This window comes from Microtus ochrogaster, chromosome 8 (genome assembly GCF_000317375.1).
Source record: "Microtus ochrogaster isolate Prairie Vole_2 chromosome 8, MicOch1.0, whole genome shotgun sequence".
Classification (NCBI taxonomy): domain Eukaryota; kingdom Metazoa; phylum Chordata; class Mammalia; order Rodentia; family Cricetidae; genus Microtus; species Microtus ochrogaster.
In genome coordinates, this window is record NC_022015.1 from 73,353,360 (window position 1) to 73,366,155 (window position 12,796).

At 48.9% G+C, this 12,796-nt stretch overlaps 2 protein-coding genes across 3 annotated transcripts in view; both read right to left on the reverse strand.

Annotated features, from left to right (window-relative positions):
* Positions 1-4,558: 4,558 nt before the first annotated feature.
* On the reverse strand, positions 4,559-6,465 carry Npm3 (nucleophosmin/nucleoplasmin 3). Of its 2 annotated transcripts, XR_003377299.1 has the most exons (7): positions 6,317-6,465; positions 5,915-6,000; positions 5,615-5,734; positions 5,412-5,505; positions 5,015-5,125; positions 4,867-4,921; positions 4,582-4,753 (listed from the first exon to the last, which is right to left on the reverse strand). XR_003377299.1 is itself a non-coding variant. In XM_005352372.2 (6 exons), exons 1-5 carry the CDS (start codon positions 6,432-6,434, stop codon positions 5,025-5,027), a joined length of 519 nt encoding a protein of 172 aa, XP_005352429.1. In that variant the 5' UTR covers positions 6,435-6,465; the 3' UTR covers positions 4,559-4,921; positions 5,015-5,024. The 2 variants fall into 2 exon arrangements, 1 of the variants encoding a protein (XP_005352429.1); XM_005352372.2 differs by having other exon boundaries at positions 4,559-4,921.
* Positions 6,466-7,443: 978 nt separating this feature from the next.
* Positions 7,444-12,796, reverse strand: part of Oga (O-GlcNAcase) — a 41,083-nt gene continuing 35,730 nt past the window's right edge. The window contains exons 15-16 of the mRNA XM_005352373.3: positions 11,842-12,001; positions 7,444-9,390 (exon numbers count right to left, since the gene is read on the reverse strand). Of these exons, the coding sequence (XP_005352430.1) occupies positions 9,254-9,390; positions 11,842-12,001 (297 nt within the window). The 3' untranslated portion in view covers positions 7,444-9,253. The remainder of the gene's footprint in view (positions 9,391-11,841; positions 12,002-12,796) is intronic.

The window sequence follows — 12,796 nt, forward strand, 5'->3', positions numbered from 1 at the left end:
TTGGGGGGTCTGGCCCAGGGGAGGGGTCTGGGGACCCGCGGGAGGGGCGGGGGCGGCTGGTTTGGGCACCTCCCACTACCCTTGCCTGTCTCCTCCAGCGTCCCTGGGGCGGGGTGATCCAGGGATGGGGGGCTCCTCCGGGACAGCAGGTTTGGTGGGGTCCTGTGCTCTTGAGTCCCGCGAGACTATTTCTCCGCGTGGGGCCGGGTCTGCTTACATATCTGGTCCCCTTGCCTGTTTTTGAGTCGCCTACTGCGTGCTTCGGCTGCACTTGTCCCCTTTGGAAGCGGCTGCTAACAGCGGAGTGCTCTGGATACCAATGCAGAGTGTCCCTTGTGCGTTACTAGAACCGGGCTCCTCCACCTTTCTGAGAAGCCAGGCCTGCTGGTTTCGTGTCTCAGAGTCTCCAAAGAGGCCCTTGGAGGAAGGGATACCTCCTGTCACCCCACTATCACCATCAACCTTGCCCCTGTCCGTCCCTTCCTCACCCCCACTAGCCTGAAGCTTGAGAGGAACCTTGAGGCATCTATGTGGTAGCAGCCCAAAGGTCCCCGCAGGATCCACAGTCACTGTCCCTCTTCTAAAACTGAGCCGTTGGCACCGGCAAAGATAGCTACATTGAGGAACTCTACCTGAAGAACGAGGACTTGGACCGAGCTACCTAGCATTTTCCCCATAAGTTTTCCTTGAGTCGGCAGGTATCTGGTGTCGTGTCAGCTGGGAGGGGGTGGCGCTGGTGAGAAGGTAGACTCACGGAAACTTTTCCCAGCCCCTACCTCATAGCTTTCTTCGCAGGGCTTATGGGAGCCCCGATCCACTACTTTGTTTCTGTGGGCACTGCCTGGGTAGGCAGAGATTTCCTGGGCCGGGTATCTCTGAGAAACAGGTGAAGTCACTGATGCCCACCCAGCTACTGCCTTCACCACATCCTCCATCGACTGACCCTGTGTCCCTGGGGTAGAGCTAGAGGTTCTTCTGGTGGCCCTAGGAAGTTTTCAGAGGTCAGAGAGAAGCAAGCAGGTCCTTGTCAATCAACACACCCCTGTTCTGCCTGCCTCTCCCTTTCTGTATCCCATCTTTCCCCACTCCCTGCTGCAAATGCGAGCACGGAGCAGCTTACAGAGGGGCGAGTCCCGGAAGTCCGTCTCAGCCCTGCAAGCGGGCAGCAATATATAGGACGGGTTCCAGGGAGATCCTCTCAGCCTTCCTCAGAGAAGTAGACTTCCTGAGCCCATCTGTAACTGCCTTCACGAATTCTGATCCACACAGACCTGAAGGCAAGGGACTTAGGAGTTCAGGACTTCCAGCTCATGGAGGAGCTGGCAAAATTGCTCTGTGGGCAGTGTTTGTTGGATGAATGGGTGGGGGGAACCTGGCTGAGCATTTAGACTGCATTCCACCCATGGTGACTTTCCCAAGGGGACTTGGCTTCACCTGCCAACAGATGATAGCCAGACAGACCAGTTATTGCACACTTGTATCTGGTAATGATTTGGCAGGCAATAGCTCCTTTCAACCCCTCTGGGGTCCATGAAGGGGAAGATTGGTCAGAGGGGCTCTAGTGTCCATAAACAAGGCCAGCCCCTTCCTTTGGCTGTGTGCTTTGCTACCGGCCTTCAGGATGACTTGTGTGCCCCCTTTTGCCTTGCTCCAAGCTGGCAAAGGTGATGTCTGTTTGCTCACGGACTTTACTTCATGTGCTGTGAATAAGAGGCCCTTGAGAGTGTTTATTTTTAAATGTGTTAATGAGTGAATGCCTAAACAAAGCCTAGCCTCCTCCCGAAAACCAAGGGCCCTCTCCCCACCATGAACACAGCGCTCTGAAAATAAGCTTGAGGAACAAGACAAAGGCTGGGATCAGGGAAACCTCCGGTCCCTAGAGCCTGCAATCCAGTTCCTCCCGGAGAGTGTATGTATAGGGAAGAGCACCTGGCTGGAAGCAGCTCCTCCAGAGCTGAACCGTAGTGATCAACCATCTACGGTGTCACTGCCCTCGCCCCCCGCAGACACCAGCACTCTCAGAAGGGTCCCAGGTCAGGGTTTTACTCCTACTTTTTATCTCTGCCTCCCGCCTCAGAGAGACCAAATTCTTTTACATGTGGACACTCCCAGGAAGTGGAGGGAGCATCACCCAAATCTTCTGGATTCTTCTCGTTTCCCCCAAATTCCGTGTCTCTTGGAGGTAGAGAGAGATGGGTCTCCCTACAGTAGGCACCCAGAGTAGGCGGTGACTGACAGATGCAAATGTTCCACCGGGCTCCCTTAGGCCACTCTCCCTCCCTCCCGGCCAGCTCCCTTCTTCCTTTATCTTATCAAAGCCCCGTAATTACAATTGCTATTTTGTTTCCTTGAATCTGCAATCAGAGCTCCCGCGCCTAGATGAGGGAGCGCCTGTCACCCTGATCTCTGAGTGACAGCCTGGCCACCTTTCCCGGCCGCCCCCACACTCCGCAAACACAAACACACATGCACACACTCCCTCCTGCAAACACAAACATACACTCTTTGCCAACACAAACGGCCCCCTCAGCAAACACGCGCTCGCCAGGACCCAAACGCACCCCTGGTCTGGCCACAGGCCCCTCAAATCCACACCCAGACCTCCAGCGTTCAAATGCAAATCTCCGCTATGGCGTTAGCCGCTTCGCACCGAGATCGAGAGCCTCCATCCATTCTTCGGCCCCCCACCCCTAGTACCAGGTTGCTGCTCTTTCAGCGTTCCCCAGACGCCATCCTATGCCTACAACCCACAAATTCTCTGAGGCCAGAGAATTGACAGCACTCCTGTTGTGTACTAGAGTGCAGAAAAGGGGTATCCTGAAAAGGTGTGATCTGGAAGGAGGGAAAAACAATTCCCAAGTCTGTCTGCGCAGCGCCACAGGGGCCGGGAGACTCCTGAACTAGAAGGCAAATGTGGATTGGGCTCCCACTGCGGGCAGGACCCTGCTCTTAGTCCGCCGCTGGGAGACCCACCGGGAAAACAGGCGAGAAATACAATGGGCGATCAGCGGAGTCACAGGGGGTAGCCACTGACGGGGGGGGGGGTATGCGCACGGGGTAGTGAGTTTGGGAGGTTTGAGGACAGATGGCTAGTCTCTGCACGTAAGCACGTACCAAGGGGTTGGAGGCAGGAGCCCAAAGAAGGTAGGAAAAGAAAGGAATGCCACCAACTAACTCCTCTCTTCTAGCTCGAGTGCTTCGTGTGAATGAAAACATATATGCATTCAAAATTTAATGACTTATTCCCGCCTATTTCGCCTTAAATTTAGCGGTCGTTGGCCCTTAGGAATTACGACCACAGCAGTTTTAAGCACGCCCACCAGAGGGCGCTAGTCCCTCTTTCCCCTCCAGTTCGAGACTCTCCGCGAATGGCTCCTAGCCGGTCGGTGGTAACACCTGGAGGTAAGGCCCTGGGCTGGAGAGGCCCCATGATCCTGATTTCGAAACAAAGAAGGGTGCCTTTTGTCTTTCACTTGAGAAAGGGAGACTGAAAACTTAACCCTAACTCATCACCTCATCACATAGATGAGGAAAAACTTCTAAGACCGAGAGGTACCACTTCCCTCTCCTCCTAGAGCCCAAGCTGGGGTTCAAGTCCCAGTTTTCTTGTTTCAGCTTCTCAAGTTTTGCCCGTGCTACCACACCTGGGTTAGTTACTGCTTTCCATACTGTGGGGGACACTCGCCCCGCCCCAACTCAGCCTCTTTGTATTATGGGAGGCCCCCTACTTGTTGGTCAGCTGGTGTGAATTGGCCTGATTCTCTCAGGCCCTGTTCTCTGTCCATCTTCAGCCTGTCTGGGGAAATAACCTTTTGTTTGTTTGTAGGGCACTAATGCCCCCCCCCCATTAACACAGCTGAACTGCTGACCCCAGAGCTGGTTGCACACAGTCCTCACACAAGCACCCCCTTTCTCTTCCTGGCATAGCAGTAAGGTAGACCCCAGAAACACCTGATTCTAGGGAGGAGACAGTATGGCGGAGTGCCGGGGGGCAATAACCCCTCAGTCAAGGAGGCTGATTCCCATGGGCTCCTTTCCGCCCCCATATGCCAGGCCACCCGGATTCTGGTTTCCCTGTCACCCAATCTGGCCAGTTCCCTCCATCTGGCCCAGGGAATCAGGTTTCTAAGGCCCTGCTCTACTCAACATGCCTCAGAGACCAGAAGAGCGAAGACGGGTCCCCAGCCCACCCCTCACAGACCCTCTCCCTGGGCTGAGCCCCTCATGGGGCTAGACACGCACATTCCTCAGGTTTCTTAAGCCCACTTATCTGTCCCTCTCTGCCCATCAGCCTGAGTGCTGACAGAGGCCCAGACCCCTTGTTTGGAGGCTGATAACCTCCTGCGATGGCCCTCCCCCACCTGCAGGAACACGGAATAGGCTGGAATGGGAGGCAGAAGGGACTTAAGCCCGCTTTTGGTCCAAGGCCCTGGGGAAAAGGATGCCACATTTTCTCACCAGGACTGGACATCCACGACCACCCTTTGTACTGCCACAGTGCCATCTGGTGGTCCCTAGGGAAATCTCAGCGTTGGAAAAAGCCACACAAGAATTGCAAAAAACCAAACGCCACTTTATTTATATCTAAAAATGTAAAAAATGCTTAAAATGTTCTAAACTTTTTTTTTTCAGTGCTGGGAATTGAACCAGGGGGTTCACAAAACATTCAATCTGGGCAGGCGGAGGGGAGAGAAAGTCAGGAGCGATGTTCAAATGTATCCCACCCCAAGAGCAAAGGGAAGCTTCAGGCAACCTGTAGGAGCAAACACAGGGCCCTATGGAGAATGCCCGCTCTCTTAGCACCGGTCCAAGTCTCCCACCCGTCCCTTCCCAAACTCTCCTCTTCAACGAGAGAAAAACATTTACAATTCTTGAAACTTGTCCAGGAACATATGGTGCATGACGCCTGCAGCTCCCTAACCTGAGAAAAGCAAGTACACAGTCAGTATCTGAGCCCTCATCGGCTCCCCTTTACTGCTCAGATCCTCTAGGGGTCTCTCACCTTCCTACTCACCAGAAGGGGGCTAGGACCTGCCCCCGCGCTTTTTGGCAGGAAGGATGCCACACAGCTTAATTTCCTCCTCCTCACTGTCCTCTTCTTCAGAAAAATCATTGTTTATACACACTGGAGGAGACACAAATAGTCCAGACACTAACTCAATACCCTGTAGTGCGAGGCTGACAGGGAACCCCTTCCTCCAGAGCTCCTAAGTCTAGGTGGGGAGAACTTCAGGGAAAAAAAAGGCCGGATGGAGGGGGCACCTGGGCCAGGTTACAGGCAGTTCATAGGCTTGAGTGGGGCGGTGAAAGCCACATGATAAGGGAAGCATAACCTGGGATGCAGATGCATTAGGACGAAGTAGGAGGGGGAGAGGGAGGGAGGGCCTAACGGGACGGTCCAGTCTTCTCACCAATCCGATGCCGACCAGTGATGCGCACGGGCCCAGAACCCGACTTCAGGCGGAAGGTTACAGGTGGCTGGAGCTGGAAATCATCCAGACTGAGCTGGAAGACGAGAAGGAAGGCCTGAGCCACTCTGGCCCACCCATTCCGAGACTGACACTGAGGTTCTCAGTTCCCACCGTACTACAATAAATACATGGCCATAACTCACCATGGGCTGGCAAGATAACCTGAGATTGGCCACAGGAACAGCAATCTCCTGGTTGTCGTGATCCCGGGCCACAACTTCCACCACATTGCACTCGTCCTTGGCCCCCTCGGTAAGGCACAGCTGAAAGGGTACGCACAACCCCAGAGTGAATCTCAGCGAAGGCTGACAACCCAAAGGGAAGACATCTTACCCTAAAACCTGCCAGTCTCGGGGTAAGTGACTCCCAATCCGGGGGTGACGGGGAAGGGAGGTGCGTAGATGGATGCTCCCTGCATCTCCAACCACTCTCCAGTCCCTTACCATGTTCAATCCCAGCACGTGTTCGGTATCATCCTCTTCCTCAACCTTGAAAGTGAAGGAGCGGGTGTGGCCGGAGAGCTCACAGCCTGCAAGAGCCAGTGCGTTCGTTTGCCTGAGAGGTCCACGCGTGGAGGCGACAGCGCTCGAAAGCGTTTCACTAACCCAGCTGAACCCTCCCATTCGGCCATGTGCCGCTGCGGGCCGACCGGCCATTAAAACACCTGGGCGGGCGGGCGTCCTTCTTGGGCCGTACAAGCCGCGGAGTAACCGCGGAGTAACCGTTAGGATTAGGGTTAGGGAAAGCGAGGAACCCTCGGCCCACACCCACGTCGCCCAACCGCCGTCCTCAGCCCAATGTCTCACTAGCCCCGTACCACCCTCTGCCACTCCTGTCTTCAATACCGAAGAAGAAACTGTCCATCGTGACTGGAGCCGGGACTCTCAGGCCTCCCATACCCCCAGCTCGAGCTCGGCTCTCTTGACTGAAGAACGCTAAAGCAGCTGCAGCGCCGGCGGCCATGCTGAAACAGCCGTGGAAGCCCCGCCCCCCCACGCACCGAACGCGACACCTCAGCCAGTTCCGGCCCCGCCCATTAAAGGAGCCGCGCGCAGCTAGGCTCTAGGCACGTGAACTGCCCCAGGGACGAGGCACGGAATGAGGGCTTAAGTCAGCGTCCACTCATTCCCATGGTCCTGAGGACTCTGATTTTCTCTAGCTCATCTCATTCATCAAGACCCTTTCTTCCAACCTGGGCTTATGTAGAGATGGTAGTGTACTTCCTCTTCCAGAAAAGTTAAGAGTGCAGAGCAGCCATTTTTATTTTCCTCAGGAATTCTCACCCACATCTTTGCCCATATTAGCTACCCCTTTAGATAAGCTTCCTGATCCTGATGGAAGCTAGACCGGAAAGGAGCCACGCCCACATGTGGGAGTCAACCCCTGCTCCAATTAAAGCCGCACTTCCCATCAGCCTAGGCACATCCTGCTTTGGATTCTCCACTCCTATAACAGGCTACCCACCCCCCACACCAGTACCAACCCATGCACTCCCTAATCTATAGATAAACTCACAAGAGACCCCTCTACTTCAAAGATTTTTTTTTTTTTTTGCTTTTTCGAGAAAGGGTTTCTCTGTGGTTTTGGAGCCTGTCCTGGAACTAGCTCTTGTAGACCAGGCTGGTCTCGAACTCACAGAGATCCGCCTGCCTCTGCCTCCCAAGTGCTGGGATTAAAGGCGTGCGACACCACTGCCCGGCCTAGGCAATGCTCTTAACGGCTGGGCCATCTCTCCAGCCCTACTTCAAAGATTTTAACTTCAATAAGAAGGCAACTTACTTTAAAAAAAGAACTTGCTTCTCTGAGAAAAGCTGGAAGTTAGTTCTTTGCTGGTGAAGGCAGGAGAGGAGCACTGTCTTCAAAGTGCAGTCTAAAGTGAAATCGCTTTGGAGAGGAGGAATCCCTGCCCCTGCTGAGGCATGGAGAGAGGACAGAAAAGACCCGAGGGCAGAGAACAGGCAGCACACCATCACACGAATCCACTTCAAGTTTTATTTTGCCTCTTGAATGGTCTTCAGATAGTTTTACAGTCCGTTTTCTACAGAAATTGAGCTGTGATCTAAACAATCAATGAAATGGTATTCCAACCTTAATAACCATGAAGTTGGCACAGCACTTTATCCTAGAGCAATGATGGTGTGGACCTGGACACGTCTCAGTTATGTTCAGATCATCCAAAGTGATTATCGAAAACCAACATAAAACAAAAAACAACTTGTTTAAAATTCCTGATTCCATATGAAACTGATTCTAAAATCTAAATAAAAGGTTGTAATTCCCACTAGGGGAGGGGGTGTAGTCAGAGAAAGGTGAGGAGCTTTAAACTGTCTTACTATCTAATAACAATTTTGCCCTTTACCTTAGCCTTCAAAACCAAACTTGATTTCAGTTTTTCAACATATCCTATCACAGGTTTTTACCCTAAGAGGCTTCTTAGCAAGCACTCTCTCCTGGGCTTCAGCTGAAACTCACTAGGTACACTAGATATAGTGCTAAATTGAAGACTATCTCAAAAGCTCACACTGGAGTTCTATAAAAGAAAATGTTTCAAGTTTCCTTTTTTCTCTCTCCCCTCTCAGCTCAGAGCTCAAAAGCTGATGAAAAACTAGAGGGAAGATAACAAAATACTGTTGAAATCTATGGAGAAGTTACTAGCTAGTCATGATTATAAAAAAACAAAACAAAAAAAAAAACCTGCAGAGACTATTTGCCAGCTTCATGCTCAAAACCCTTAAGTTCACCAAATCTAAATTAAAATACATGAAAGTTTTCAGAACCTCTGATTAAAAGAAAGAGTATACTTATGGTTAACATTCTTTCTTTTAAAATTAGATACAAACATGCGAGACTTAAAGACCGATTCAATTAAACCAGTAGTTAACAGGTCTTGAGAAGAATGGCGGCTGCTCTAAGGGCAGAGACCACGAGTCAGTCCCTTTATTGACCCTTACTTGACAACAATGTCAGAACATTTCACATGCGCATCTGCTAGGAAGGTTCATTTCCAGAAATAACTGCACTTCCCAATAGATTTGAGTCCTATGAAGTTAGACACTCATACTCCAAACAGTCATGGCCTATCCCTCTGTGGGAGGCACTTTAAAAACAAATGCAAAGGAAATCTACCACCCATGGTTTACATTATCCAAAGTGCCATTCAAAACCAACACCTCTCATCTTCAAAGGAAAAAATATATAAAAACAGTAAACAAAAAGAGCAGTCAGGTTACAGCTAGTCTATATACAAAGAAATTTACAAGTTTGTGAATTTGGCCTTTGCCACAAACAAATGCACATTTGTCCCTACAAAGCACAACTGTCTGAACCAACATTACAGCCAGAGCTTTACAAAAAGCAGAAAAATTGCCCAATTGGAACCCACTAAATCCTTCTCATTCCTGCCATGTCTCCAAAGAACAGAGACATTCATTCAGCACACCAAGGAGAATAGAGTGATTTTCATTACTCTTAGGTGAGAAATGCAACCACACTGGATGCAGAAAATAGTGCTGATTACATTTATTTAAGAACCTCTCCCTATAGAAGCCCACAAGAGGTCCTGACCCCTGGCCCAAGACCCACAGGAGGGCACCCGCATCTGTTCAGGCAGGACATGCAGCAGTACTATCTTCTTCTGGCCAGCGGGCAGGATGAGAAGGTGATGGTGAGCTCTAGTCATCGCCGTTTCCAATCCGCTCCAGAGACTGAACTGTGTGAAGACCTCAACACCAACCACAAGGTGGGGCTAAGAGACTTTGGACAGTTCACAGCGCCAATAAATGTCACAGGCTCCGACCAAGTATAACCACATCCTTTGGAAATCCTTCCATCTTTGCAATTTCAAAACAGCCTAACTTGCTGTAGAATTCCAGAATCCTTTTATCATCTGGTCTTACTTCACAGAAAGCCCCCCGGGACCCTAAAAATTAAAATATTTTAAATGTAAGTAAGTATATGATACAAGCATGAATAATAATGTTTAATACAGACAACAGCTTTATCCCTAAATTTCTGAATTATACAGAGATCCAATTGCCTCTGCCTCCCAAGTATTGGGATTTAAGATGTGTGCCCACCATTTTTTCCAGCTTAAATTTGTTTGTTTGTTTTTGAGATAGGGTCTCATTGTGTAGCCCTGGCTGGCCTAGAACTCACTACTAGAACAGACTCATTCTGAATTCAAGAGATCGACCTCCCGTGTGCTGGTGTTAAAAGCAAACATGTGGCACCACAACTGAATAGTCAACAGTGAATGAGGAAAATTCTTTGAGAAATGGGTATTGAAAGTAAAGATAAGTTCTGTTCAAAGCATCCAACACCTTTGAAGAAATGAGGCAGAACCTACGATAACCTGTCATAAGCTAACATAACCAGAATGTGAACATTGTTTTTAAAAATTATTTATCAGGGCTGGAGAGATGGCTCAGAGGGTAAGGGCACTAGCTGCTCTTCCAGAGGTACCGAGTTCGATTTCTGGCAACCACATGGTGGCTCACAACCATCTGTAATGTAATGAGACCTGGTGCCTTCCTTGCCAGCAGTACATTGTATGCTTAACAAATAAACCTTTTAAAAATTTTAAATAAGTATTTATCCTCTGGGTCTATGTTTAGGGGCAGGGATTACATGTGGAAAGAAGTCAGAAGGCAATTTGCATGAGTGGGCTCTCTCCACCATATGGGTCCCAGAGACTGAATGCAGGTCATTTGGTTTGGCAGCAACTGCCTCTCCTCAGCAGGCTCATACATATTCTTCAGACATATTTAATGTCTGTGATATTCTGTCCTAAGTACACACTGAGAATTATCTTCTAAAGCTAAATAATTCTGCAAAGTGGATGCAACTAGTTCAAATAATATATAAATGCAACAATGAAAAAGTTGAGTTCTTTTTATTTTCCGTTCTACAGGGTCTCACTATGCAGCCATGGCTAGCCTAGAACTCAACTATGTAAACCAGGATAGCCTCAAACTCAGAAATCCATCTGCTTCTGCCTCCTGAGTGTTAGGATTAAAGGTATGGTTTACAAGGTGGATTGTTTATTATCAGCAGCTGTGAGGCTGAGGCAGGAGGATCACAAGTTCAAGGACTACCTAGGCTACCATATGAGTTCAGGCAGCTTTCATTTTTAAATTTTAAAAGGCCACTTAAAAACATGTGTCATTTCTCATTGAGGCTCAAGATTAGTATTCATGCTATAAAACGATGAAGTGTTCTCCAACAGTCAATGAATACTACTTAACTTCTACACCAGCAATAACTCAGAACAAGAAGCCAGCCAGACACAGCAGGTGCAGACCAGTCACTTTAGAGGAAAAGGCAGTAAGGCACTTGAGCCCAAGAATTGAGGGCAACCTGGACAATGTAAGACCACACACCACCCCCAAAACACACATAAACACAAATGGGGGGAGTAATGTAACTGAAAAACAAAGTTATTGTGTGTATGTGCCACAGCGGACACGTGGAGGCCAGAAGACAGCTTTGTGGAACGGCTCTTCTACTTTTTTTTTTTTTTAAATATTTATTTATTTATTATGTATACAATGTTCTGTCTGTGTGTATCCCTGCAGGCCAGAAGAGGGCACCAAACCTCATTCCAGATGGTTGTGAGCCACCATGTGGTTGCTGGGAATTGAACTCAGGACCTTTGGAAGAGCAGGCAATGCTCTTAACTGCTGAGCCATCTCTCCAGCCCACGGCTCTTCTACTTTTACAAGGGTTCTGGAGACTGAACTCAGGTCAGCAGGCTTTCTTTAAAAGACCATGGCATGGATATGAAATCAGGGAGTAACTTTGTGACGTGCCAGTTCTCTCCTTCCCCCTTATGTGAGTCCCAGGGACCAGAGTCGGGGGACCAAGCTGGGGTCTGTGAGCAGCAGGGGCCTTCACCCAGTGGGCCCTCTCCCAACCACCTTGTGTCACTATCACCCTTCCCCGGCCCCTGTTTTTTTGGAGATGGTTTCACTATGCAGCCCAGGCTGGCCTGGAACTTGTAGCAATCCTAGTACCTTAGCTTCTTGAGTGCTGAGATTGTCAGAGTAACCAGACCCAGATTTCTTTTATTATGAGTAATCTCAGCACTCAGGAAGCCGAAATCGAAGACTGTGCACAGTGCTCTAGAACAGGCTGAGACAAAACTAAATTAAATACTTTAAAAACTATAGGACTGGTAAGATGGTTCAGTGAGTAAACAGACCAGTTACCAAGCCTGCCAGCCTAAGTTTATCCCCAGGACCACACATAAAAGGAGAGGATCAATTCCTACAGGTTTTCCTCTGGCTTCTGTTCGCATACCCACAAAATAAATAAAAATAATAATAATAAAAAAGTCTCACTCAAGTAATACAACCCCACAACTTGTACTCACCATTAGCCTTCAGTGAAGACAGGAGGCAAGCCATCATGCTTTTAGCAACACTTGGGTCAGTGACTTTTTTGTGAATATCCATCTTTATCAGAGAAGGGAAGTTAGCAAGGAAAGTTTCTGGCAAAACCTCCTGCTCTTCATGGAAACTTAACATTATTTTCTGGAAAAAAACAAACAAACAAACAACAAAACATTAGAATCCTTTTGACTTTCACGGTACTTTTATCTCTGTCCTAGAAACTCAGGAAAGGAAAGCAGTATTAACTTTTCCAGCACAAAATAAGGAGAAATGAGCTTACAATTCTAAAAGGTGTTTATCTATAGCCAAGCATAGTATAGTATATTTAATCCCGCTACTCAAGAGGTAGAGGCAGGCAGATCTTTGTGAGTTCAAGGCCAGCCTGATCTACAGTGAGTTCCAGACCACCTAGGGATAAACAGCAAGATCCCATCTCCAAAAATCTCTCCCCCCTCAACTCACACCCCGAGACTGAGTGACCGACTATTGTCTAAGGAGCTTAATAGATTGGGAGTTAAAAATACCTGGTGCACAGTTCTGAAGGCTGGATTTCAGGATCGCAGCACCCATGTAAAATGACAGGCACAAACCTATAACCCCACTTTGAGGCTGGAGTAGGGCTGTTGAGGCTTGTTGTCTTCCGGCCTATCTGAAACTGTGACCCTAGGTTCAACACACCTCACAGATAGAAGTAGTCATAGAGGACGCACTTACTCAATCCTGAGTTTCGGCTTCCACGCGCACACACAGGCACACACACACATACAAAAATAAGTCTTTGGAGCTGGAGGTTAAGACCTCCCGAGGTCTTACATTCAATTCCCAGCAATCATATGGTGGCTCACAATCATTAATAATGAGATCTGGCGCCCTGTCCTGTCATAAAGGCAGAACACAGTATACAAAACAATAAAATCTAAAAAAAAAAAAAAAAAA